Below are 25,138 nucleotides of genomic sequence, written 5' to 3' on the forward strand. Positions count from 1 at the left end.
TGGGGGCGGGAGGAGAAGGGGACGACAGAGGATGAGATGGCTGGATGGTATCACTGACTTGATGGACGTGAGTCTGAGTGAACTCTGGGAGTTGGTGATGGACAGGGAGGCCTGGTGTGCTGCGATTCATGGGGTCGCAAAGAGTCGGACACGACTGAGCAACTGATCTGATCTGATCTGATCTGATGTCTTCTTTGGAGAAATGTCTAGTTCTTCAGCCCATTTTTTTATTGGGTTGTTTATTTTTCTGGAATTGAGCTGCAGGAGTTGCTTGTATATTTTTGAGATTAGTTGTTTGTCAGTTGCTTCATTTGCTATTATTTTCTCCCATTCTGAAGGCTGTCTTTTCACCTTGCTTATAGTTTCCTTTGTTGTGCAGAAGCTTTTAAGTTTAATTAGGTCCCATTTGTTTATTTTTGCTTTTATTTCCAATATTCTGGGGGGTGGGTCATAGAGGATCCTGCGTGATTTATGTCGGAGAGTGTTTTGCCTATGTTCTCCTCTAGGAGTTTTATAGTTTCTGGTCTTATGTTTAGATCTTTAATCTATTTTGAGTTTATTTTAGCAAGTGTTCTAGTTTCATTCTTTTACAAGTGGTTGACCAGTTTTCCCAGCACCACTTGTTAAAGAGATTGTCTTTTCTCCATTGTATATTCTTGCCTCCTTTGTCGAAGATTAGGTGCCCATGGGTGTGTGGATTTATCTCTGGGCTTTCTATTTTGTTCCATTGATCTATATGTCTGTCTGTGTGCCAGTACCATACTGTCTCGATGACTGTGGCTTTGTAGTAGAGCCTGAAGTCAGGCAAGTTGATTCCTCCAGTTCCATTCTTCTTTCTCAAGATTGCTTTGGGTATTCGAGGTTTTTTGTATTTCCATACAAATTGTGAAATTATTTGTTCTAGTTCTGTGAAAAATACCGTTGGTAGCTTGATAGGGGTTGCATTGAATCTATAGATTGCTTTGGGTAGTATAATCATTTTCACTATATTGATTCTTCTGATCCATAAACATGGTATATTTCTCCATCTATTAGTGTCCTCTTTGATTTCTTTCACCAGTGTTTTATAGTTTTCTATATATAGGTCTTTAGTTTCTTTAGGTAGATATATTCCTAAGTATTATATTCTTTTTGTTGCAATGGTGAATGGAATTGTTTCCTTAATTTCTCTTTCTATTTTCTCATTATTAGTGTATGGAAATGCAAGGGATTTCTGTGTGTTGATTTTATATCCTGCAACTTTACTATATTCATTGATTAGCTCTAGTAATTTGCTGGTGGAGTCTTTAGGGTTTTCTATGTAGAGGATCATGTCATCTGCAAACAGTGAGAGTTTTACTTCTTCTTTTCCAGTGTGGGTTCCTTTTATTTCTTTTTCTGCTCTGATTGCTGTGGCCAAAGCTTCCAAAACTATGTTGAATAGTAGTGGTGAAAGTCTTGTTCCTGACTTTAGGGGAAATGCTTTCAATTTTTCACCATTGATGATAATGTTTGCTGTGGGTTTGTTATATATAGCTTTTATTATGTTGAGGTATGTTCCTTCTATTCCTGCTTTCTGGAGAGTTTTTATCATAAATGGATGTTGAATTTTGTCAAAGGCTTTCTCTGCATCTATTGAGATAATCATATGGCTTTTATTTTTCAATTTGTTAATGTGGTGTATTACATTGATTGATTTGCAGATATTGAAGAATCCTTGCATCCTTGGAATAAAGCCCACTTGGTCATGGTGTATGATCTTTTTAATGTGTTGTTGGATTCTGATTGCTAGAATTTTGTTAAGGATTTTTGCATCTATGTTCATCAGTGATATTGGCCTGTAGTTTTCTTTTTTTGTGGCATCTTTGTCAGGTTTTGGTATTAGGGTGATGGTGGCCTCATAGAATGAGTTTGGAAGTTTACCTTCCTCTGCAATTTTCTGGAAGAGTTTGAGTAGAATAGGTGTTAGCTCTTCTCTAAATTTTTGGTAGAATTCAGCTGTGAAGTCGTCTGGACCTGGGCTTTTGTTTGCTGGAAGATTTCTGATTATAGTTTCAATTTCCATGCTTGTGATGGGTCTGTTAAGATTTTCTGTTTCTTCCTGGTTCAGTTTTGGAAAGTTGTACTTTTCTAAGAATTTGTCCATTTCTTCCAAGTTGTCAATTTTATTGGCATATAATTGCTGATAGTAGTCTCTTATGATCCTTTGTATTTCTGTGTTGTCTGTTGTGATCTCTCCATTTTCATTTCTAATTTTATTGATTTGATTTTTCTCCCTTTGTTTCTTGATGAGTCTGGCTAATGGTTTGTTAATTTTATTTATCCTTTCAAAGAACCAGCTTTTGGCTTTGTTGATTTTTGCTATGGTCTCTTTTGTTTCTTTTGCATTTATTTCTGCCCTAATTTTTAAGATTTTTTTCCTTCTACTAACCCTGGGGTTCTTCATTTCTTCCTTTTCTAGTTGATTTAGGTGTAGAGTTAGGTCATTTATTTGACTTTTTTCTTGTTTCTTGAGGTATGCCTGTATTGCTATGAACTTTCCCCTTAGCACTGCTTTTACAGTGTCCCACAGGTTTTGGGTTGTTGTGTTTTCATTTTCATTCATTTCTATGCATATTTTGATTTCCCTTTTGATTTTTTCTGTGATTTGGTGGTTATTCAGCAGCGTGATGTTCAGCCTCCATATGTTGGAATTTTTAATAGTTTTTCTCCTATAATTGAGATCTAATCTTACTGCATTGTGGTCAGAAAAGATGCTTGGAATGATTTCAATTTTTTTGAATTTACCAAGGCTAGATTTATGGCCCAGGATGTGATCTATCCTGGATAAGTTTCCGTATGCACTTGAGAAAAAGGTGAAATTCCTTGTTTTGGGATGAAATGTCCTATAGATATCAATTAGGTCTAACTGGTCTATTGTATCATTTAAAGTTTGTGTTTCCTTGTTAAATTTCTGTTTAGTTGATCTATCCATAGGTGTGAGTGGGGTATTAAAGTCTCCCACTATTATTGTGTTATTGTTAGTTTCCCCTTTCATACTTGTTAGCATTTGTCTTACATATTGCAGTGCTCCTATGTTGGGTACATATATATTTATAATTGTTATATCTTCTTCTTGGATTGATCCTTTGATCATTATTTAGTGTCCTTCTTTGTCTCTTTTCATAGACTTTGTTTTAAAGTCTATTTTATCTGATATGAGTATTGCTACTCCTGCTTTCTTTTGGTCTCTATTTGTGTGGAATATCTTTTTCCAGCCCTTCACTTTCATCTGTATGTGTCCCCTGTTTTGAGGTGGGTCTCTTTTACACAACATATATAGGGGTTTTGTTTTTGTATCCATTCAGCCAGTCTTTGTCTTTTTGTTGGGGCATTCAACCCATTTACATTTAAGGTAATTATTGATAAGGATGATCCCATTGCCATTTACTTTATTGTTTTGGGTTCAAGTTTATACACCCTTTTTGTGTTTCCTGTCTAGAGAATATCCTTTAGCATTTGTTGGAGAGCTGGTTTTGTGGTGCTGAATTCTCTCAGCTTTTGCTTATCTGTAAAGCTTTTGATTTCTCCTTCATATTTGAATGAGATCCTTGCTGGGTACAGTAATCTGGGCTGTAGGTTATTTTCTTTCATCACTTTAAGTATGTCTTGCCATTCCCTCCTGGCAAGAATTCAAGAGTTTCTATTGAAAGATCAGCTATTATCCTTATGGGAATCCCCTTGTGTGTTATTTGTTGTTTTTCTCTTGCTGCTTTTAATATTTGTTCTTTGTGTTTGATCTTTGTTAATTTGATTAATATGTGTCTTGGGGTGTTTTGCCTTGGGTTTATCCTGTTTGGGACTTTCTGGGTTTCTTGGACTTGAGTGATTATTTCCTTCCCCATTTTAGGGAAGTTTTCAACTATTATCTCCTCAAGTATTTTCTCATGGTCTTTCTTTTTGTCTTCTTCTTCTGGGACTCCTATGATTCGAATATTGGGGCGTTTAATATTGTCCTGTACGTCTCTGAGATTGTCCTCATTTCTTTTAATTAGTTTTTCTTTTTTCCTCTCTGATTCATTTATTTCTAACATTCTATCTTCTACTTCACTAATCCTATCTTCTGCCTCCATTATTCTACTATTTGGTGCCTCCAGAGTGTTTTTGATCTTATTTATTGCATTATTCATTATATATTGACTCTTTTTTATTTCTTCTAGGTCCTCGTTAAACCTTTCTTGCATCTTCTCAATCCTTGTCTCCAGGCTATTTATCTGTGATTCCATTTTGATTTCAAGGTTTTGGATCATTTTCACTATCATTATTTGGAATTCTTTATCAGGTAGATTCCCTATCTCTTCCTCTTTTGTTTGGTTTGGTGGGCATTTATCCTTTTCCTTTACCTGCTGGGTATTCCTGTCTCTTCATCTTGTTTATATTGCTGAGTTTGGGGTGGCCTTTCTGTATCCTGGCAGTTTGTGGAGTTCTCTTTATTGTGGAATTTCCTCACTGTGGGTGGGGTTGTACGGGTGGCTTGTCAAGGTTTCCTGGTTAGGGAAGCTTGTGTCGGTGTTCTGGTGGGTGGAGCTGGATTTCTTCTCTCTGGAGTGCAATGAAGTGTCCAGTAATGAGTTATGAGATGTCAATGGGTTTGGAGTAACTTTAGACAGCCTATATATTGAAGCTCAGGGCTGTGTTCCTGGGTTGCTGGAGAATTTGCATGGTATGTCTTGCTCTGGAACTTGTTGGCCCTTGGGTGGTGCTTGGTTTCAGTGTAGGTATGGAGGCATTTGATGAGCTCCTGTCGATTAATGTTCCCTGGAGTCAGGAGTTCTCTGGTGTTCTCAGGATTTGGATTTAAGCCTCCTGCTTCTGGTTTTCAGTCTTATTTTTACAGTAGTCTCAAGGCTTCTCCATCTATACAGCACCATTGATAAAACATCTAGGTTAAAGATGAAAAGTTTCTCCACAGTGAGGGACACCCAGAGAGCTTCACAGAGTGACATGAAGAGAAGAGGGAGGAGGGAGTTAGAGGTGACCCGAATGAGATGAGGTGGAATCAAAAGAGGAGAGAGCAAGCTAGCCAGTAATCACTTCTTTATGTGCGCTCCACAGTCTGGACCGCTCAGAGATGTTCATGGAGTTATACAGAGAAGAGAAGAGGGAGGAAGGAGACAGAGGTGGCCAGGAGGATAAAGGGGGGAATAAAAAGGAGCGAGACAGATCCAGCCAATAATCAGTTCCCTAAGTGTTCTCCACCGTCTGGAACAAACAAAGAGATTCACAGAGTTGGGTAGAGAAGAGAAAGGGGAGAGAGGTGATAGAGGCGACCTGGTGGAGAAAAAGGAGAGTCCAAAGCTGGAGAGAGCAGTCAAGCCAGTAATCTTGCTCCCAAGTTAAAATGGGTACTGAAGATTGGATTCTTAAAGGTACAAAATTGATAACAAATACCAAAAAGCAAAGATTAAAAATCTAGAGTAGAGGTTGGATTTTCAAAAATACAATATTAAAGAAAAAAAAAAACACAAAGTCACAAAAATCATAAAATATATATATGAAGTTTGCTTTAAAAAATATGGTCTTTTTTTTGCAAAGTAATAGTAGGTTATAAAAATGAAAATTAAAGGAGTAATAGAGGACTTAAAAATTAAAAAAAAAAAAAGAATGATCATAAAAATAGTAAAAATATATCTAGGACCTTCTCTGGTGTTGTTGTGGGCAGTGTGGGGTCAGTTCATTTTCAGATAGTTCCTTGGTCCGGCTTATGTCTCTCAAGATCTATAGGCCCCTTCCTATGTAGTCAGTACTAAGTACAGGGTTTTAATCTATTGTACCTGTCACTTCCAGGGCAGTTCCCTCTGTTTTAGCTTCTTCTGTTTGCTGGTCTCTTCAGTGTCTAATTTCTGCCCTGACACAAGGGGGTGGTGGTGGACACTTTTTTAGGCTCACTTGTTCAGTCGCGCTGTGGAGAGGGAGGGACGCTGCAAACAAATAACACTGGCGTGTGCTCGCAGTGCCTCAGCCACACTGGGCCTGCCCCCACTCACACTGCGTGTGCCCTCCCTGCCCACGCTGCTCAGGCTCTATGTTGCTCCTCCGGGAACTGTCCGAGGCCGGCCCTGGGCTACGTGCACCTCCCAGTTCTAAGCCGCTCAGGTTCAGGCACTCCGGTAGTCCTCAGAGGCACAGACTCGGTTGGGTGTGCGTTTTGTGCCCTTCCCAGTTCTGAGCAGCTCAGGTGACGAGGTGTTTGGTGAGCGTGGTCGCTGCAACTTATCGTCTCCCCTGTCCCTGCCCCTCAGTTTTCTGGGTGTACAACCAGCGCACCTTCTCAGGCGGATGTTGACTGTCCAGAACCCCAAGAAGTCTCAGTTAGCAAAGAAGCCTGCTTGGAGTTTGGTAGATAATGTCTCTCTGGGCTGCGATTGCCCCCTTCTGGCTCTGGCTGCCTGTCACAGGAGGGGTATGGTCAGCAGCCGACTAGCTCTGTACAGTCCTTTGTTCTGTGAGCGGGCCTGGCGTTGTCTTAGGTTAGGGCTTTTCGCGTGGTAGCTATCCCACAGTCTGGTTTGCTAGCCGAAGTTAGTTCCCTCAGATTGCCCTCAGGGCATTCAGGCCTGGTCCTTACTCCAAGCAATGCAGCCCGCGCTTCCCTGCCCAGCCCCTGCTTGCTAGTGGCGGGTGCAGGTGTCTTCACTGCTTCTCTGCTGGGGGAGTTACCGTTGGGCACATAATCTGTGGGTTTTAATTATTTATTTATTTTTCCTCCCAGTTATTTTACCCTCTGTGGTCCCAAGGCTCACCACAGACTTGGCAGTGAGAGTGTTTCCTGGTGTTTGGAAACTTCTCTCTTTTTAAGACTCCCTTCCCAGGATGGAGCTCTGTCCCTACCTCTTTTGTCTCTTTTTTTGTCTTTTATATTTTTTCCTACCTCCTTTCGAGGACAATGGGCTGCTTTTCTGGGTGCCTGATGTCCTCTGCCGGCATTCAGAAGTTGTTTTGTGGAATTTACTCAGCGTTTAAATGTTCTTTTGATGAATTTGAAGGGGAGAAAGTGGTCTCCCCGTCCTATTCCTCCACCATCTTAGGGCCGCCCCTCCTATGTGCTATTGTTTTAAATTGGCTGCGTTGGGTCTTAGTTGCAGTTGTTTCATGCAAGATCTATCATTGGTGTGTGAGTTCTCTAGTTGTGGTGTGCAGCCTCTGGAGTTCACGGTCTCAGTAGTTGCCCCACTTGGGCTTTAGTTGCTCCAATACATATGGGATCTCAGTTTCCAGGCCAGGGATCGAACCCACATCTCCTGCATTGCAAGATGGATTCTTTTAATTGATCTACTTTTAATTGGAGGATAACAGCTTTACAATATTGTGTTGGTTTCTGCCATACATCAACATAAATAAGCCATAGGCACAAGGCAGAACCTTAAACCACTGGACCACCAAGGAAGTCCCACGCCAAGAATCATTTATAGTCTCTAACATCTAATAAATTGCTTCTTCGAATCTCTTATCTACTCTCCCAAGTTTGTTTCCTTGTTTGTTAAGAGCTTTCGCAAGTCAAGGGGTGGATATCCTCATCTTTTAAGTTTCCCACTGAGTTGGTCATGAATTTTTCTTCATAAGGTCCTTCCATCTTGCTGTTTGAAAGGATTATGTAACAATGGGTATCATTTCCCTTTTATTTTTCCTCTTTGAACTTGGAAAAGACCTTTGCTACCCTATACAGTCAGAAAAGTAGCCATTTCCTGTTTTGTGATGCTCCTAGATCAAAATGCAGGAGTTTTCCTCCCACGGTTGCATGTATACAGGCTCAGGATTTTGAAGGTAGCTTTGGCAAGTGCAATTTCCATGGTATACAGACTTCTGTCAACACTCCCACTTCAAAGGGTTCTGTTTGAAGAAGCAAATGTACTAAGAATGTGAACAATGATGACCCCTGCAGTGCTAAGTTTCCTGTGCTTTCTCTGGAAAGAAGCAGTCTAAGCTTTGACTTTCCTGAATGTCTAAATTCAGTTCTGCTGCTGCTGCTGCTGCTGCTGCTAAGTCGCTTCAGTCGTGTCCGACTCTGTGCGACCCCAGAGACAGCAGCCCACCAGGCTCCCCCGTCCCTGGGATTCTCCAGGCAAGAACACTGGAGTGGGTTGCCATTTCCTTCTCCAATGCATGAAAATGAAAAGTGAAAGTGAAGTTGCTCAGTTGTGTCTGACTTTTAGCGACCCCATGGACTGTAGCCCACCAGGCTCTTCTGTCCATGTGATTTTCAGATTTGCCCAATTTAAAACTTCTTCCTTCCCTGAAACCACCTCCTGGTATGAGAAAGCACCTGAGCCTCAGGAACAGTTGAGTCAGACCTGATGGGGTTGATAACAACCTATTTTTGCTGACCTGTGACAGGAAGCAGAGCTGCTTGGCAGCCTGTCAGATTTTCTGTCTTCCTGCCCCTTGGGGAGAGGGCCAGGGGCTGTGTCAGCTAGGTGAGACCAAAGAGGATCCTGTATCTCTCCATCTACACCAGGATCCCTCATCCTGACACTGAGGTTGTGGTGTGTATGTGTACTTGGTCACTCAGTCACGTCTGACTCTGTGTGACCCCATGGACTGAGCCCACGAGGCTCCTCTGTCCATGGGATTCTCTAGGCAAGAATACTCAGTGGGTAGCCATTCCCTTCTCCAGGGGATCTTCCCAACCCAGGGATCAAACCCAAGTCCCCTGCATCTCCTGCATTGGTAGATGGATTCTCTTACCACCGAGTACCTGGAAGCCCACACTTTGCCTTAAATAGAAAGGAGAACATGTCACAGCCTGTTTCTCCAACTTAAGTAAAATTCAGTTTTGTAAAGTGTGACTCCATGCCCAGGCATTTCTGTAAGAGCGTTTTACCTAAAAGTGCTACTCTGTTGTAGCAGTAGGAAGACCAGATAGCCAGATCAGTCTTCCGAAGTAAACAACTATATTTATACATGTGTATTTAAAAACGTTGAGTTCATTGCTGAACTAATTTTTTTTTAAAGGTTATGCACAGAGGCCAAAAATAAAGTAAAAGCAAAACCTCTGGGAAGTGAAACCGGCTTCTATTCTGGGGATTTCTGCGGAAGCCTGGAGGTCCTGGCGTTCTGCTTTGATGAGCACACAGACCACAGATCAGCCCCGGGGCTGCCAGAGGCTGGAGCTTCCAGGCAGACTCTCTATCCAAGCTGGGACTCAGGGGGCCACATTCTCAGGCCAGAGAGAAGGAGAAACAAACCCACTGCATGGAAGAGGACCACATGGGATCTTGCATGTCTTGATCATGGTGATGAATGGATGGATGGATAAGAAAAAAAAATCTCCGCTGAGAATTAAGAGTACAATTCTCTTTTCTCTGGTCCAAATTCTTAGTCTAGGGCAGGGGTGAAGGCTCTCAAAAATTCAATCTGGAGAAAATTCAAGGGCTGAATTTAACTTAAAGTGATCCCAGGGTTATAATTAAAGTAGTCCCTGGGCTCAAGGAGAAGCAGATGGAAAGTTTGACTGGAAAAAAAAAAAAAAAAGATTTCAACCAAAGTCTGAAAGAATTCTCAGGGTCACAAACGAAACAAGAATTTCACAAGCCAAAAATCACAAGATACCATAAAAAAGAGTGAGAAATCAAGGCTAACTGGGAATATATTTGCAACACATTGATAAGGGATTACTATCCAAAATGTTTATATATATATATATATATATATATATATATATATTAAACTGCTACAGATCAACAGGAAAAATAATCCAAATAGGAAAACAGGCAAAGGCCTTTCACAAAAGATAAACTCAAATGGCCTACAAGTGGATAAAAATATGCTCAACCTCATTAGCAATCATGGATGTGAAAGTAAACTTCAAGATGCTGTTACAGGACTTCCCTGGTGCCACAGTGGATAAGAATCTGCCTGCCAATTCAGGGGACACAGGTTCAGTCCCGATCCAGGAATATTCCACGTGCTGAAGAGCAACTAAGCCTGTGAGCCATGACTACTGAAGCCCATGTACCTAGAACCTGTGTTCTCCAACAAGAGAAGCCTCACAAATGAGAAGCCTGGAAGTGAAACTAGAGACTTGCCCCCACTCTCTGCAACTAGAGAAAGCCCACGTGCAGCAATGAAGACCCAGCACTGCCAAAGATATATAAATATAGCAGTGTATACATATCAAAAAAGAGATGCTATTATATATACATCCCTCACATCCATCTGAGCCACCAGGAAAGCCCATGATAAACCACAATGGAAAAAAATATAAAAAAGAATATATAAATATATGTATAACTGAATCACTTTGCTGTATAGCAGAAATCAACACATTGTAAATGAACTACACTTGAATAAAATAAATTTTAAAAATTGTCATTGCGTATCATATATAATACGATATACATAAAATCTATATAATATATATGATATAGATACATATGATCTATATAATAAATCCTCCCCTAGATTAATATCCTAGGGAAAACCCTTGCACCAGAATGCTCACAGAAACGCTATTTATAATCGCAAAATAACTGGAAACCTCTATGTCCATTATTGGGCTTCCCTGGTGGCACAGACTGTAAAGAATCTGCCTGTAATCCATGAGACCTGGGTTTGATCCCTGGGTCAGGAAGATCCCCTGGAGGAGGGCCTGGCCACCCACTCCAGTATTCTTGCCTGGAGAATCCCCATGGACAGAGGAGCTTGGCGGGCTACAGTCCAAGGGATCACAAAGAATTGGACACGACTGAGTGGCTAAGCATACACATGTCCATTATCAACATTAGGACACATAAGGGCAGTGTACGGTATTCCTATATTGGGGCTCTACAGTGAATGACATGTAAGGATTAACCTGTCCAAGTTTATCCCTTACAGCCTGGCCTCCCAGGAAAGGAGATGGCCTCTTATCTCTGTGAAGTCCAGCCGCTGCCAAGAGCCTAAGGTGCTGATCATTACAAAGCTTGGACCCCGGCCCCTTAATTACGTCAGGGAGTCGGGGGTGTCTGGTGCTTCTCCAACTATGTATGCGATGAGTGAATCCTGCTGCCTGCTAGCCACATCAAACAGCTGCAACACCATGCTTTTGACCCTAGATTCATGGTCATTTCAGGGGAAAGAGCTGGGACAACCACCCCCACCACTGCCTGAACCCAGCCCAAACAAGGAGCTGGCAGATTAGGGCCAGAAGCAAGATTCTGCCACATCATAGTGTTATGTATCCCCTTCCCTGGGGACAACAACGGAGAAGCTGTGCTTCCCAATCACCCGACTGAAGAGCACCTCAGCCTGATGATGGGAGTCCCTCCCCTGGAGCACCCTGCCCAGGATGAATGTGCCCTGGGGACCTGGCTATCCCCATCCTCAGTGAATGCTGTTCCAGCAACCTAGGGGGTAGTTCTGTTTGGCCACTTGCACTTGTTGGCAAAATAGTTAAGAACTATAGCTACATGAGAAGTCTCTTGGGAGTCCCTTGGACAACAAGGAGAGCAAAAAAGTTAGTTCTAAAGGAAATCAACCCTGAATATTCACTGGAAGGATTGATGCTGAAGTTGAAGCTCCAATACTTTGGCCACCTGATGCGAAGAGCTAACTTATTGGAAAAGACCCTGATGCTGGGAAAAATTGAGGGGAGGAGGAGAAGGGGGTGACAGAGGATGAGATGGTTGGATGGGATCACTGACTCAATGGATATGAATTTGAGCAAACTCCAGGAGATAGTGAAGAACAGGAAAGCCTGGTGTGTTGCAGTCCATGGAGTTGCAAAGAGTTGGACGTGACTTCGTGACTGAACAACAATAGTTATGAGGTCAGTACTGATAAGTCTCAAGAACAGTGTTGAGTGGATAAAGTCAAAGATTGCAAGCTGAATGATTGCAGTTATACAAAGTACAAAAGTCAGCAAAAAAAAAAAAGGAAGAAAAATAGATTATGGCAAAATTATAAAAGCAAAGATATAGATAGTGGCATAAATATAAAACCCCATATCAGGGTAGGATATCAGTTTCCTCTGCCGGGTAGAAAGAGGGATGTGTTTGCAGAAGGGTGCACAGCGGGCCCCCAGTGCTGTCTTTCCTAAGCTGGGTGGGGGTACAAGGGTGTTTATTATCGTTTAAACAGAAGATATGTTTTAGACCCTTTTGAATGAATGTTTCACAATTGAAATTAAAAAAAAAAAAAACAACACTTTTAAAATGTGGGTTAAAGACCTGTTCCAAATTTTGAAACTCTTCAGATGAAATCTTAAGACTTCAAGCTGCTGATTGAGACTGGCCGTCTCCCAACCTGCCTTCACAATCTGTGGGTCATGTTCCCACATCCTGCCCCCCGCTGCCCTCCACACTCTCTCTCCCACCCCATCCCCGCTCCCTCCTCCCTCCTAACTTGGTCAAGGCAGTGGGGCTGCCAGAGCCTCTCCGTACACCAGCCACCCCTACCCTGGGACAACCTAGGGAATTTTTACTTCTCCAAAATGTGCCTATGTCAACCTCTCCCCAGATTTACCTGCCTTTCAAAAAAAGCCACACCCCATCTTCTGCATTGGCACCTCTATCTGAAGTCTACAGCCCAGGGTCGTGTCACCTGTGTGCTCCCATCTCCCTGCCTCATCACGTTGCACCTTGTGTCACCAGAGCTTAATAAATGGAAGATTTACAAATGAAGAAGGCCCTGTGGGCCCCACTTTTATAACACAGGTGTGGATCCCAAGGCCACCAGGGCCAGCAGTGTCACGCCAGTGCAGACAACAGCAGGGAAGAGAAGCAGCCAGCTATGGAGGGCTTCCCAGGAGGCATGTATCAGCTCAACAGCCCTGTTTGATTTGAGGCACTAACTGAGTTTTACAGACAGATGATATTAATAATCCATCACATGCTCTGTCGTGTCCAACTCTTTGGGACTTCATGGACTGTAGCCCGCCAGGCTCCTCTGTCCATGGGATTCTCCAGGCAAGAATACTGGAGTGGGTTGCCATGCCCTCCTCCAGGTGATATTCCCGACCTAGAGATTGAACCTGCACCTCTTGTGTCTCCTACGTTGCAGGCAGATTCTTTGCTGCTTGAATCATTGGGGAAGCCCACACCTGCAGAAGTGGAGACCTAAGTCGTAGAAAGCTGTAATGCTGGGATTCAAACCTGGCTTCTGACACCAGAAAGGCGAAAGTCGCTCAGTCGTGTCTGAGTCTCCAACCCCATGGACTTTACAGTCCATGGAATTCTCCAGGCCAGAATACCGGAGTAGGTAGCCTTTCCTTTATCCAGGGGATCTTCCCAACCCAGGGATCGAACCGGGGTCTCCTGCATCGCAGGGATTTTCTTTACCAACTGAGCCACAAGGGGAAGCCCTGACACCAGAGCCCACACCTAACCAGCCCTACACTCCTGGAACACCACAGAGCTGCCTGCTCCTGTCTCAGCTGACGCTAGGGCAGCCAGCTGTCTCTGAAGCCAGTTTAAAATCCCAGCTCTAATATAATGCTTAGTTTTCTGTCTGTGGAATGCAGATGATAGCGCCTGACTGGTGCTGAGAGCTGGGTCCTGGTGCCACTGTTACTGGGGAGACTAGTGTAACTACAGTGCCCCCAGGTGGCTGCCTTGGTCAGTGCCCCAAGGCTGAGCAACCTTCAACAGCGGAGGCACAGCGGGGTGGGTGGGAACTGGGTCCTCATGCATGGAAAGGTCCAGACGGATCGTCAAAGGGCTGAAGTTCACAGAGAATGCAATAAGCATTAATTACAAAAATTCATGAGCCTAACGATAAGGGCCCAGAAAAGGTGAGCCTCTTACCATCTATCGATTGAGACCCAGTTCCAAAAGATTCACCTTCAAGGCAATGAGCTGAAATCTAGAGACATGGCAGGAGTAACAGACCCTATTCCATTTTGGCTGAAATAACAAAGTCTGTCATCCATCCCCGCCCTCCCCCTCCCCACTACCACATCTTCTTTTGTGTTCTAAGTAGAGACAGAACACAAAAGAACAGACCTGGGCTTTGTTCGAAGCCCCAGAGTTGAAACTGTCCGCCTCTTAGCAGCAATGAATTGAATGCCAGCAGGGTACAGGGTGCTGCCTTCAAGGAGATTAAAACCTAAGTTTAAATAGTTAAGAGACAAATGAATAAACACCTCCAAGGTAACGTGGTAGAGACACGCCAAACACCATGAACCTGGGCTGAGTGAGGACACCCGCCTGGCAGGGCAGGGACCCCAGGGAGAGTAAAACAGCGGAGCAGTAGGAAGTAAAAGCGGCAGCAGCAGTTAAAATATGTACAGCACTCACCGCGTTCGTCCGTCCAAACACTGCTCACACACTAACCTACTTAAGCCTTGTTCAGTCGCTAAGTTGTATCTGACTCCTTGAGACCCCATCTCTAGCCTGCCAGGCTCCTCTGTCCAGGGGGTTTCCCAGGCAAGAATACTGGAGAGGGTCATCATTTCCTTCTCCAAGGGATCTCCCCAAACCCAGGGATTGAACCTGAGTCTCCTGCATTGGCCGGCAGATTCTTTACCACTGAGAGAGCAACCAGGGAAGTCCACCTCAGCCTTACATCCCTAGTAAGCACAGTATTCCTGTCTTAATGGACACTAAACAGAGATAAATTAATCAATCTGTCTGTGGCCTTACTCTACTAAGTGCCAAAGCCCGGAGTCTGTCCCCAAGCTCGCAGAGCCCACCTTCTAGGCTGGACTGCCAAGGTACCTGAAGCCCCACGGGGGTGCAGGAAGCTGCCCAGTTGCTGGACAACCAAAGGCAAAGTTGTTTCAGGCATAAAATTAACAAAATGTCATCTCACATTCTTTTCCTCTGTGTTCCACTAGGACCGCTCTTTGAAAGGGTACTGATGATCTCCCAAGGCCATACCCAGTGGCACCACTCCAGCCATGCTGGTTTCCCGAGCCTGCAGCACACATCTTGACCTTGATCTTCCAGCCTCAGAACCTTCCCTCAACTGCAACACTCCTCCCCTTTAGCTCCCATCAGTCACCCTCCAGCTTATCATCTAGAAGAGGCCCTTCTTGACCACCCAAAGCAGCTGCACGGACTACCCTACCTTAATTCCCCAACCACAGGGGGTGTGGGTTCCCTGACATTCTGCTAATTTACTGTTTGCTGGCTGGGTCCTCCCAGACCAGTTTGACTTTTAATCTTCAAATACCAGTCACAGATAGATTTCTGATTCAGGCCAGTTGAGACAGATTTTCTGTCCCCTTGGACCGAAGGACTGAGGACGCCCTGAGAGATGGCCAGTTGTGTGGCAGTGAGATCCTCAGCACTCTCCCCTTCCCCCACTTCCAGGCTCACATGGGAGCCACCCAAGGCAGGTGACATGAAACCCCATAAATCACAAAGTCAAAGCCTGCAGGGATGTGGAAGAATCATTCTGGCAAATGGCTTGTAGATTATTTTTTAATTTGTTGTCCAATTAAAGAGACAACAGAACGATGGGCATCCTGGTGGTCCAAGTCCTATTTGGCGCTCCCTCCCCTTGATTCTCCCCGCTACAGACACAGGAAGGCGGCTATGTTTGTTGTTTTCTTTTTTTAATGAAACTAGAGCGCTGCTTACAAAAACCTGCCTGAGCCCTTGGCCCAGCCCCTTCACAGTTCCCTTGGCTCAGCCTCTCCCCAACTCACAGGAACTGGAACACGGTGGGTGTGGAACAGCCATCAACTCCATCAACTCCTCGAAGAGAGGCCCTGGGGCCGACCCTGAGCCCTCAGAGGGTGACGGATGAGGGTGGTCCATGCCACTGCGGCTCTCAGGCCACCACCGGGACCAGAGTGAAATGATGCGAATGTCCCACCCCATATACCCCCCACCCCCCAGTAGTCTCTTCTCCCCTGCCCCCCACCCCCACCCCAATGCTATCCCACTACTGAGACGAGGCCCCACTCCGGTCTGGTGAGCTGCCGCCTACAGGCTGTAGAATTTGAGGCTCCGGTCCATTCCCGTGGAAGCAATGAACTTGGCGTGGTGTCCGAAGGCCACCCCTGTGGTCAGGCCACTGTGCTCTGTGGAGAGATAAGACAACAGTGAGGAGGCTTTTCTTCCTTGAGGTCTCATCATTGACCCCTGATGACATGCTCCTCACCCATCCCTGTGACCTGGAAACCTCCCATGGCCTATTAACCCCTAACGCCAGAGCTCTAGGGTGACTCACATGGCACTGAGCTCCAGAGCCTCCCTGGGGCTGGCCCGCAGCAGGCACTGTGTGTGGCTGGGCTGAGTGAACACAGGAACACCAGTCCCCGCCACCTAAGCTTTCAGGGGGCAGCTACAAATTGGCTCTGCTCAGCTCAGTCCAAGTCTGAGAACTGACAGGAAGCTGGACTTGTTGGTATTTAGTTCTGAGTCCCTGTGTGTAACTGGAACAGCCTTATCAGCTTGTCCTAGCTCACACAGAAAGCTGGGCTCCTGGCACAGGGCAGGGCTGGGTCAGGGGCAGAAGATGCCAGGCAACCCTCCTCGCTGGGCTCAGATAGTTCATGGACATGATCATAGCCGGCCCACCACCTCCCCATTCTAAAGCTGCCCTATGCTTCCAGCCCGCCACTCCACAGACTGCTCCAAATCAAGGCACCGGGGCCCAGGGAAGGTGAAAACCCATGGGCCACACCAGCAGGCCTGGCCACTTCTGGGACACACAGTGAGTAGAATCTGGGGTGGGAGAAGGTGCTTGTGCCCCGCCCACCACCTGCTAATGAGAACAAGAAAACTTCATTAACAAAGATGGCAGCAGCTGCCATTCCTTCAGTTCCTGAAAGTGAAAGAGGCACCCTGTCCCCATGCAGGCCACCTCCAGGGAACCAGCTGGCACAATATGCAAAGCAGTGTCAATACGCCCATTTAAAGATAAAGTAACTACAGCTCCAAAAGGGAAAGTCATGTACCAGAGGCCACACTACTATTAGGAGGTGCCAACTTTGTTGAGGTGGTATTTGCGTGTAACGGACGCGCATTCTCCTGTATACTTTAAGTCATCTCTAAATAACTTGTAATTCCTAACACAACACAAATTCTATGCAAATAGTTTTAAATATAATGTAAATGCTACATGAATAGTTGCCAGTGTGCAGGCAATTAAGAGTTTTGCTTTTTGGAACTTTCTGGATATTTTCCCCCCACAAATGTTTTTGATCCACAGTTGGTTGAGTCTGTGGAGAATCAACTGTACTATTATTCTCCAGAGAAGTTAAGTAGCTCGCCCAATGTCACAAAGCTTCGAGTGGCAGAGCTAGCATTTAAAGTCAGGCAGTCTGACTCCTGAGTTCCTTGTCTTAGCCACTAAACTCTGTCTCAGAGCGATTAAAAGCGGCTTTGGCAAATGCATGCCTGCCACTAGAAACCCCTAACCCAGTGAAACTTTCCCCACTTTCTTCTGGGCCAGAGCACCCAGAGACCTCAGGATCTTGAGGCAAGCCTCTACCTGTAAAGTGAAGAATCTCCGTCCACTGTTTACAGATGTAGATCTGGACATCGGTGCCGCCAAGGGCCAGGTAAGTACCGCTCTGGTCAAAGATCAGTGACTTCACCTGCCATTTTCCGGAAAGAAGTCACATGAAAGGAAGCAGAAACTATGGGCAATTTGGGAACAACAGAGGCAGTTTAGAGTAATTCATCAACAAATGAGGAGGAGGGGTGACAGAGAAAGAGGTGTACCTCAAAGTTGTTATCCAGTTGCAACGTCTTAAAGTTCTTAAGTTTGCGCAGATCCCAGAGTTTAACAGAGGAGTCATCGGCCGCTGTAGCCAGGTAGTAGCCGTTCTCCGAGAAGGCAATGCTGGTGATGGGGCCCGAGTGGCCAGGGAAGTTGGCCACATTGGTGCGCTCCTGCGGTTGGGGAGCAGGGAGTAAAATGTCACCCACCGGTCGTGAGGGAGAAAATGGAGCTCAGACAACTCCACTCCTGAGATGTCCTCCACCCTCAGGGAGGACAACCAGCAGGAAGAGCAAGGGTGGACGCCTAGCCTGGGGCTCCCAGACCACACCTACTGTGTCACACACACAGCCCCTGGGACACCCCTGAGGCCAGGTGCCATAACCACTTCATCACACCACACAGGGACAAGAGCTCCAACCCTGGGCTGCAGACGGGACGGCCATGTCCTACCTTCAAGTCCCAGATCTTGATCTGAGAGTCCATGGTTCCTGTCCCGAAAATGAGTCCATCAGGGTGGAACTGCGCACAGGTGAGAGCTGTTGGGGGGAGACAGACGGACGGTCAGAGCCCACCCTCAGGATACTAAGCACAGCAAAGGTAGGCTCCTCACTCTTCCTCCTGCTCCCTGGGCCAGCACTATGCCCGGCACTCAGCAAGCTCTTGGCAGCATGTACTTTTTAGAACAAATGAGCAATAGCTAAATAAAACATTATACAGCGAATGAAGAGCCCAACACTTAGGAGACAACTTACAGCATCCAGAGGTCTCATCAGTCACCTTGGTGAGCACACGTCCTGTCTGGATGTCAGAGAAGGCCCAGTACTGAAAAAACAGAGACAACAGAGCCGGTAAGACAGTAGTCCCCAGGTTCTGATGGCCCCTCAGGAAGGCAGGGACCCTGGTCGGGCAGACCTTGGCAAGGCCATCCCCTCTCTGTAGAGAGGAAATACTCTCTCCAGGTTCTGGGGACCCGGCTGGGTAAGATGTTTCCTCCTCCCAGGATGCCTGAGTTTGGGGACCTCTTTAGGGCCTGGCTGGGACAATACCTGGTCATCAGAGGAGCTCAGGAGATAGTCACCAGTGGCGTGGAGGCTGAGGCCTGTCACAGCGCTCTCGTGGGCACGAACAACCTGTACGCAAGAGGCGTTCGGAACCGACCAAATCCTGATAGTAGCATCAGGGGAGGCAGAAAACACCAGCTCCTAAAAGGAGAGCAAAGAGGCAGATTATCAGAGACAGAAGAGATGGACCACAATCATCTTGCAAAAGGGGACTGGGGACGGCCACAGCTCTGCCAGGCCTGGAACCTTCCATCCACCCAACAACGCCTGAGTGGGCCAAAGGGTAAACGCTATCAGGATGGGAAATTAAACAGCATTTGGCCAAGTGGAGGAGGCCCTGCCATCTAGTGGTAAAAAAGATTAGTGAACCAGAGGGAAACCATCCATCCCTTTCCCAGGACCAGAGAGATATACACCTAGAGCAATTCAGGAACTGAATGTTTAATCCCATTTTATTTAAATAGCCTCATGTAGTCAATGGCTCCTTAGGACAGGAAAGTCTGAGCAGTAGCAGGCCTGGAAGGGTTGTGAAGGCATGTCCTAAGCATCCCACACTTAAGAATTCAGGGGCAAGTTAATTCTCAGAAAAACTGGTAACAGGGAGAACTCACATAGTGTCACCAACCTATTATTTTGGTTAGTTAGGATGTTAAAACTCGTAAGGTAAAACTACCATCTTCCATCAACACAACTGCGTAGGAGAAATAACATACTAACACGCTCAGCATCAAGTTTCCATCCCCCGGCCTGGAAGACTGTGGGAAATCTGGACCTATCCCTCCCCCTCAGACACATGGGGCAGAATTTTGTTGAACTTTGTGCTCTGCAGTTCGTATTTTAAAATAGTGTAGAGATTCTTCCTTCCCTAACATAAAACTTTTCAATATGCTTTTCAAACTATATATTTCCTTTCTTCCCTGGTTTGAAGACCACTGTTTCAGGAATAGTGGGCAATCCCATGACCCCAAATCTGGCCCTGAACCGCCAGTGCTGAAGAGCTGGCACTCTCAGGCCCGTGTCACTTCACCAAGAAGGCAACGGGGGTGGGGGCCTGGTTCTGGGACCTCACAGCACGGGAACAGGGCTCAGAAATGAGGGCTGAGGGTGCTAGGGGAGCGCTTACCTGGGACGGGTGAAAGACCACGCTGGTGACCTTCTTGGTATGGCCTTTGAGGGTGGCCAAAATCTGCTCAGAACTCTTGTCGAAGACGACGACATTCTTATCCGCCCCACCTGGAGGGGACCAAAATGAGATCCAAAAATGAGTCAGGCTCCCAGGCCCCTCTGCCAAAGGTTCTTTTGTCCCCAGATCCAGAGAGGACAGGAGTGGGCACCCTCCTTGCTGTCCTTCTCCTACCCTTCCCCCACCCCCTTCTCGGCTTGCTGGGCTGGGCCCACTCTTACCAGTGAGGATCTTGTTGGTGTCGGAGGGGCAGAGGTCCAGGGCGAGGATCCCGGGAATGCTAGCACTGTGCAGCCCCTATGCAGAAAAAGTCACATCAAACCCAGTCACGGCTGAATCAAAGCAGGCCACAAAGCCACTCAACGGCTCCAGCCCCGGCCCTGGCCCCAGCCCCAGCCCTGGGGAACAAGAGTGACTTCTGTTCCTCGTCCACTGTGCTTGGCTTTCTGCCCGGATGCAGCAACTCCCATCAGTGATGATGGGGAAGGCCACAGCCGGGCAGGAGGAGAAACCCTGACAACTCAGCAGCCAAGGTGAAAAACAGTGAGGGCCAGAGGTCCTGGACAATGCTTCATGCTGGCCTGTCCCACCCTGGAAATAGCCCGGAGGACCCAGTCTCCCAAGTCTGTGGGACCGAGCCACTCACCACATGTGATGCCACCTGTCGGTATTTGCTGAGCTCTTCTGGCTTCACCAGCTCCTCAGGCACAGTTTTCCCTCTCTGAGAAAAAGAAAAATCCCCCAAGAAGTTACTGGGTGCAGGAATTAATTGGCCACCCCCTCTCCTCCTAAGGGAACCACCAGCTCCTCCAGGTCAGCTCTGGGCCTGGCCCTGGGAGGACTCACCTTCTTCCGTTCTGTGGTGAGCACGGTGGCCTTGTCTTGAAGCTGGGGGAGAGAGGGGAATAAGCTCAATGTGAGACAAATTAATTTGCCAGAGAAAAGCACAGTGAATGCTCGTCACATCTACGCTTTCACAAGCCATCACCAAGAACTCATCATCTGCCAGGCTCTGTGCTGAAGGCTTCCGTGCAATATCTTTTTTCATTTTCACTCCAACCTTATGAGGTGGGTGTTGATGACTTTGTTTCTCAGAGGAGGAAACTGAGCCCCAGAGCAGGTGCAGTCACTTGCTCAGGGCCACAGAGTCAATAGTTGGCAGGGCTCCCAGACTACGCCTGTGCCACTACAGTGGGAGCTGAGATGCTGACAAGCTGCATGGCTTGGAAAAGACACAAACTATCAACTGGTACTAAGGAGGATCCCCAAGTCACAGAGCACAGACACAGAATCAGGGGCCAGCTCTGCCTCTTGTGAGCTGTGCTTCTGACTCTGAATCTACAGATTCTTCATCTATAAAATCAAAGTGATCATTCCTATCCTGTCTCCTTCAGAAAATAAAAAATGAAAACATGTAACAAAATGCTTTAATATCTGCAAAGAACCCTAATAAGAGCAACAAATTGTACTTAATAATTAATATCTTTAAAATTCCCACAAGTCCATAGAGTAGGTACTATCATCCTCACTTTAGTAGCAAGGGAAATTAGACATAGGATTAGTTAAGTCAGCCCAAGGTCATAAAGCTGATAACCGGGGACATCAAAACACAAAGCCAGGCAGCCTGGTTGAGTGTGTGCTCTGTACGACTCCACTCCATCTCCAAATGGATGGGGTTTTTACTCATATTGGACTCCAGGCAAAAGGGAGAGTCCATCAGCTTTCCCACCAAGCGAGAGCATGACGTACCTTCTGAATAATCTCAGGAGTCATTCCCACCAGTTCGCCCAAATCCATTGGCTCACCTGCACCCTGAAGAGAACAAGGAGGAAGGTGAGAGGAGCATGGAATGCCAGAGGAGCACAGAATGCCCTCCTCCTCCCTTGCAGAGGAGGCCGATGGGCCACCATGCACACTCCACTGCTGGCGGGGCTGCGGGGACACTCACCACAACACTTGGCTGGGAGCTTGGCACAGCCTGGGGCACAATGAGACCGGCCTGAGGTTTCAGGGTCGCCAGAGCTGAGAGAGAAGGCAATGTTAGGAATGGGCTATTACAAAACAGGCCTGCCCCAGAGTGGACCCCAGAGTGGGGGATGGCAGGCCGGAGGCTGTACCTTCTCGGGCAGCAGTGACTTCCTTGGTGAGACGCGCAATGACACGGCAGGCGGCATCGTGCTGGTACAGGGCGTGGGACAGCTCCTGGCGGGTGGTCTGCAGCTGCTGGCGCAGGGTGAAGCTGTGGAGCATGACCGCATCCTGGGAGAGGGAGACACCACAGTGAGGGGGTGGGGAGGCGTGGGGAGCACCCAGCAGAGGAGTCAGCCCTTGATAAGAGGACGCTCTTATCCTAGGCCAATCCCACGGCCTAGACCGGTATCAGTGACCTAAGCAAGATCTGAGTGACCCTGAACTCTCGAGCAGACGCTCCCAAGCTCCTCACCGTGCCAAACCTTGGGCACACAGACAGGAACGGGGGCCAGCTCTTCCCACCATCTTCTCTAATTTACCGGCACATCTCCGGCGTCATGCTGTCACCTCACCAGAAAGGAACACTAGAGCTGCTGTTTATTGACTGCTCATTGTGTCAGGCACTGAGCCAGGCAGTCCTCAAGACGCAGTCCTTGAGGTTCTCACTGCTGGGGCTCTAATGAGTAAAACAAGTCCCTGACACCATGAAGCTTATCTTACTCCGAGTCTCTGAAAACCCTAAGACAGGTACTAATCCATGCAATATGGTCAGGAAAAGCAGTACTTGGATATTTGCCAAGGGACGTGGCAAGTGGGCAACGGAGCAAAGGGTGGAGCCGAGATCTGTGTGACATTAACAACCAGGCTCCTCCTCTGCTCTCACCCTCCCCTCAAAACAGAAAATAAGGCTCCATCCCTCCCATCCCCACCTATGTCCTAGTCCAGTGATCCCCTCTTTTCAAGTGGCAAAAATATAAATTCTCTTCCAGGGACTCACCCACTCATCCTGCAAGGCTTTCAGAATGGCTGGGATGCTGGTGGCTGAGGGAGGCTTGGGCCGGATTGGGTGAGCAACTGCCAAGAGAGACAAAGTGGGCATGAAAACTCATGACCTAGGGCGTGCTGGCCCTCCCACACTCTTTCCCCTTCAGCCCCCACTAATGTGCTATGTACCCACCACCCTTCCCACCTTCCCAGGCTTTAGGCTACGACAGCCCTGGATTGAGGCTGGCCAGCAGGCACCTTTGATATCAATGAGCTGCTCCTCGGACAGAGGCTGGTTGTTGATGGGATCTGTGCCGTTCTCTGCAATATACTTCTCAATGAGCCGCCGCTCATACACATGATTAGAAACGGGGGACACACAGGGGTGTTCTGGCACTTCATTGGAGACTGCGGAGAAAAGGCAGGTGGTGAGCCTGGGGTGGTGACAGGGACTCTGGCCAAGGGGACGCTTCACCCTCGGCTGGCCTCCACAAGACCTTGCCTCTCTACACTCAGCTAACAGGAATCAAGACATGACATCCAAGCCAGTTGTGGACTGTACCCACAATGCTTTCCAGCCACTTAACTACCTTCTCCATCAGTCTCTGACAGTCAGGTAGTCAACAAATAATTGCTGCATGACTACTAAATGCTAGGCACCTAGGGAGCAGTCAATAATTCCTGCCCATCTCATTTCTGAACAAAAACGCTTAGGCACCCATTATACAGCAGGACAGGAAGATACCCACAAAGCCCTTCAAGTCTTAGACTAGGGCCTAGATGGATTCTCAGACAAATTACAAGGCGATGTGACAAGAGCTATGATAACAAAGTATTTATTTACATGCTGTTTACTAGGTGCCAAGCTCCACTGTAAACACTTTCCATTGATGAAATCATCCTCACCACGCCCCAACAGAAGTATCCATTTACACCCCTGAGGATTGGGACTGTAGCTGCTCTCTGACTTCCAGTACAATGCAGGTGCTTGGCAAATGCTCAGTAAACATCTAACAGACCAGCGAATGGCGTGGAGCTGACGGATACTGAAAAGATGTTCCTCAGGATTGAAACAATGAATGTGAAAATACTCTGCACACTGTCATTTCTTTAACGCTTAAGGACTCTTTTTCTAGTCACATTTCCTTTCACTCTTTCTCTCCTTTGTTTTGGGTTTATGGGGAGGTTCTGAGAAGAGTCAAGAGCTTGAGAGAGAAAAGGATGAGAAACTAATAACCTGATGAACGACCAGAATGCAAAACACCCACTTTCCTCAATAACACATCCAAAAGACAGGACAAAGCATTTGAAAAAAGCATGGATTCAGGGTCAGAGAACCTGGCTCCTTCACACAGCTCTGCCACTAACTAGCTGTACTCTGTTTTACAAAAGCCACATTTCTCCTTGAACCTTACATCCTTATCTGTAAAACCGGATCTTCATTTCTGCTTTGGAGAATTCCTGTGGGGACATAACGACTTTGCAGTCTTGCAAGCACGCTGTAAACCAACAGAGGCTTTTCCAAATGTGCAGCTGTTTTCATCAGCCCTACAGGGTGAGGCTGGTCTGGCTCCCAGGCCTGTCACCGCCTCCAACTCACTGTGCGACCTTCGCAAACTGCAGAAGCGCTACCTACCCAAGCAGGGCCTCAGACAACACATCCAGTGCCAAGGCCATTATTTTTGCAGTTGGGGAAACTGAGGACCTCATCCCGGCGCCAGATCACAAAGCCAACTGGAGGCGGATCCTGCACAAGCCCTCTGGCTTCCTGCTTCCTACAGAGAGCTCTTTCCCCTGCACCACCAGCTCCCCGCTATCCAAGCCTCAGATCCACTGCGCAAACGAGGTGGGTTGCCTCTGTGCAGCCTGCGAGAATGCACTAGAGACGTTATGTAAACTATGAAGCGCTGCGCAAACTGACCTCACGCTGGAGGAGGAAGACCCCCCCGGGCTGACAGGCCGCCGCCCTGCCTCCCCGGAGCCCCGTTTTTCAGGTCCAGCCCCGACACTGGCGCCGCAGAGGCGCGCAGATCCTCAAGCTCGGCTCTCCGGCCTCCAGCACCCCGCGAGCGGCCGCAGCCGATACTCACTAGAGCAGATCAGAGACATGGCGCCCTCGCTGCACTCCGAGGCTCCTCACGCTGGGCTCCGGGATCAGCTTCTGGGCCCCCGCGGGACACTTCCAGTTCCCTCGCTGCTTCCAGACGCTCCGCTGCGAGCGGGGAGCTGCCCCGCGAAGCGATGCTCGCGAATAGCTTCACGTGGGAGTGTGGCCAGCCGCGCGCCCCAGCGTCCAGAATTTAACGGAAACTGTCCTTTCCCATAA

The 25,138-nt window shown here is 47.1% G+C and overlaps 1 protein-coding gene across 1 annotated transcript; it reads right to left on the minus strand.

Annotated features, from left to right (window-relative positions):
- Positions 1-15,476: 15,476 nt before the first annotated feature.
- Positions 15,477-25,102, minus strand: PRPF19 (pre-mRNA processing factor 19). The gene is given in 16 exon segments (NM_001075640.1): positions 15,477-15,964; positions 17,380-17,485; positions 17,613-17,783; positions 18,064-18,149; positions 18,366-18,435; positions 18,660-18,815; positions 19,798-19,907; positions 20,079-20,154; positions 20,504-20,578; positions 20,704-20,745; positions 21,607-21,669; positions 21,806-21,879; positions 21,975-22,116; positions 22,826-22,902; positions 23,071-23,220; positions 24,903-25,102. Coding segments are annotated over 16 exon segments (1,515 nt in total). The 5' UTR covers positions 24,922-25,102; the 3' UTR covers positions 15,477-15,866.
- Between the last annotated feature and the right edge of the window lie 36 nt (positions 25,103-25,138).

Source organism: Bos taurus, chromosome 29, assembly GCF_002263795.3.
Source record: "Bos taurus isolate L1 Dominette 01449 registration number 42190680 breed Hereford chromosome 29, ARS-UCD2.0, whole genome shotgun sequence".
Lineage (NCBI taxonomy): Eukaryota > Metazoa > Chordata > Mammalia > Artiodactyla > Bovidae > Bos > Bos taurus.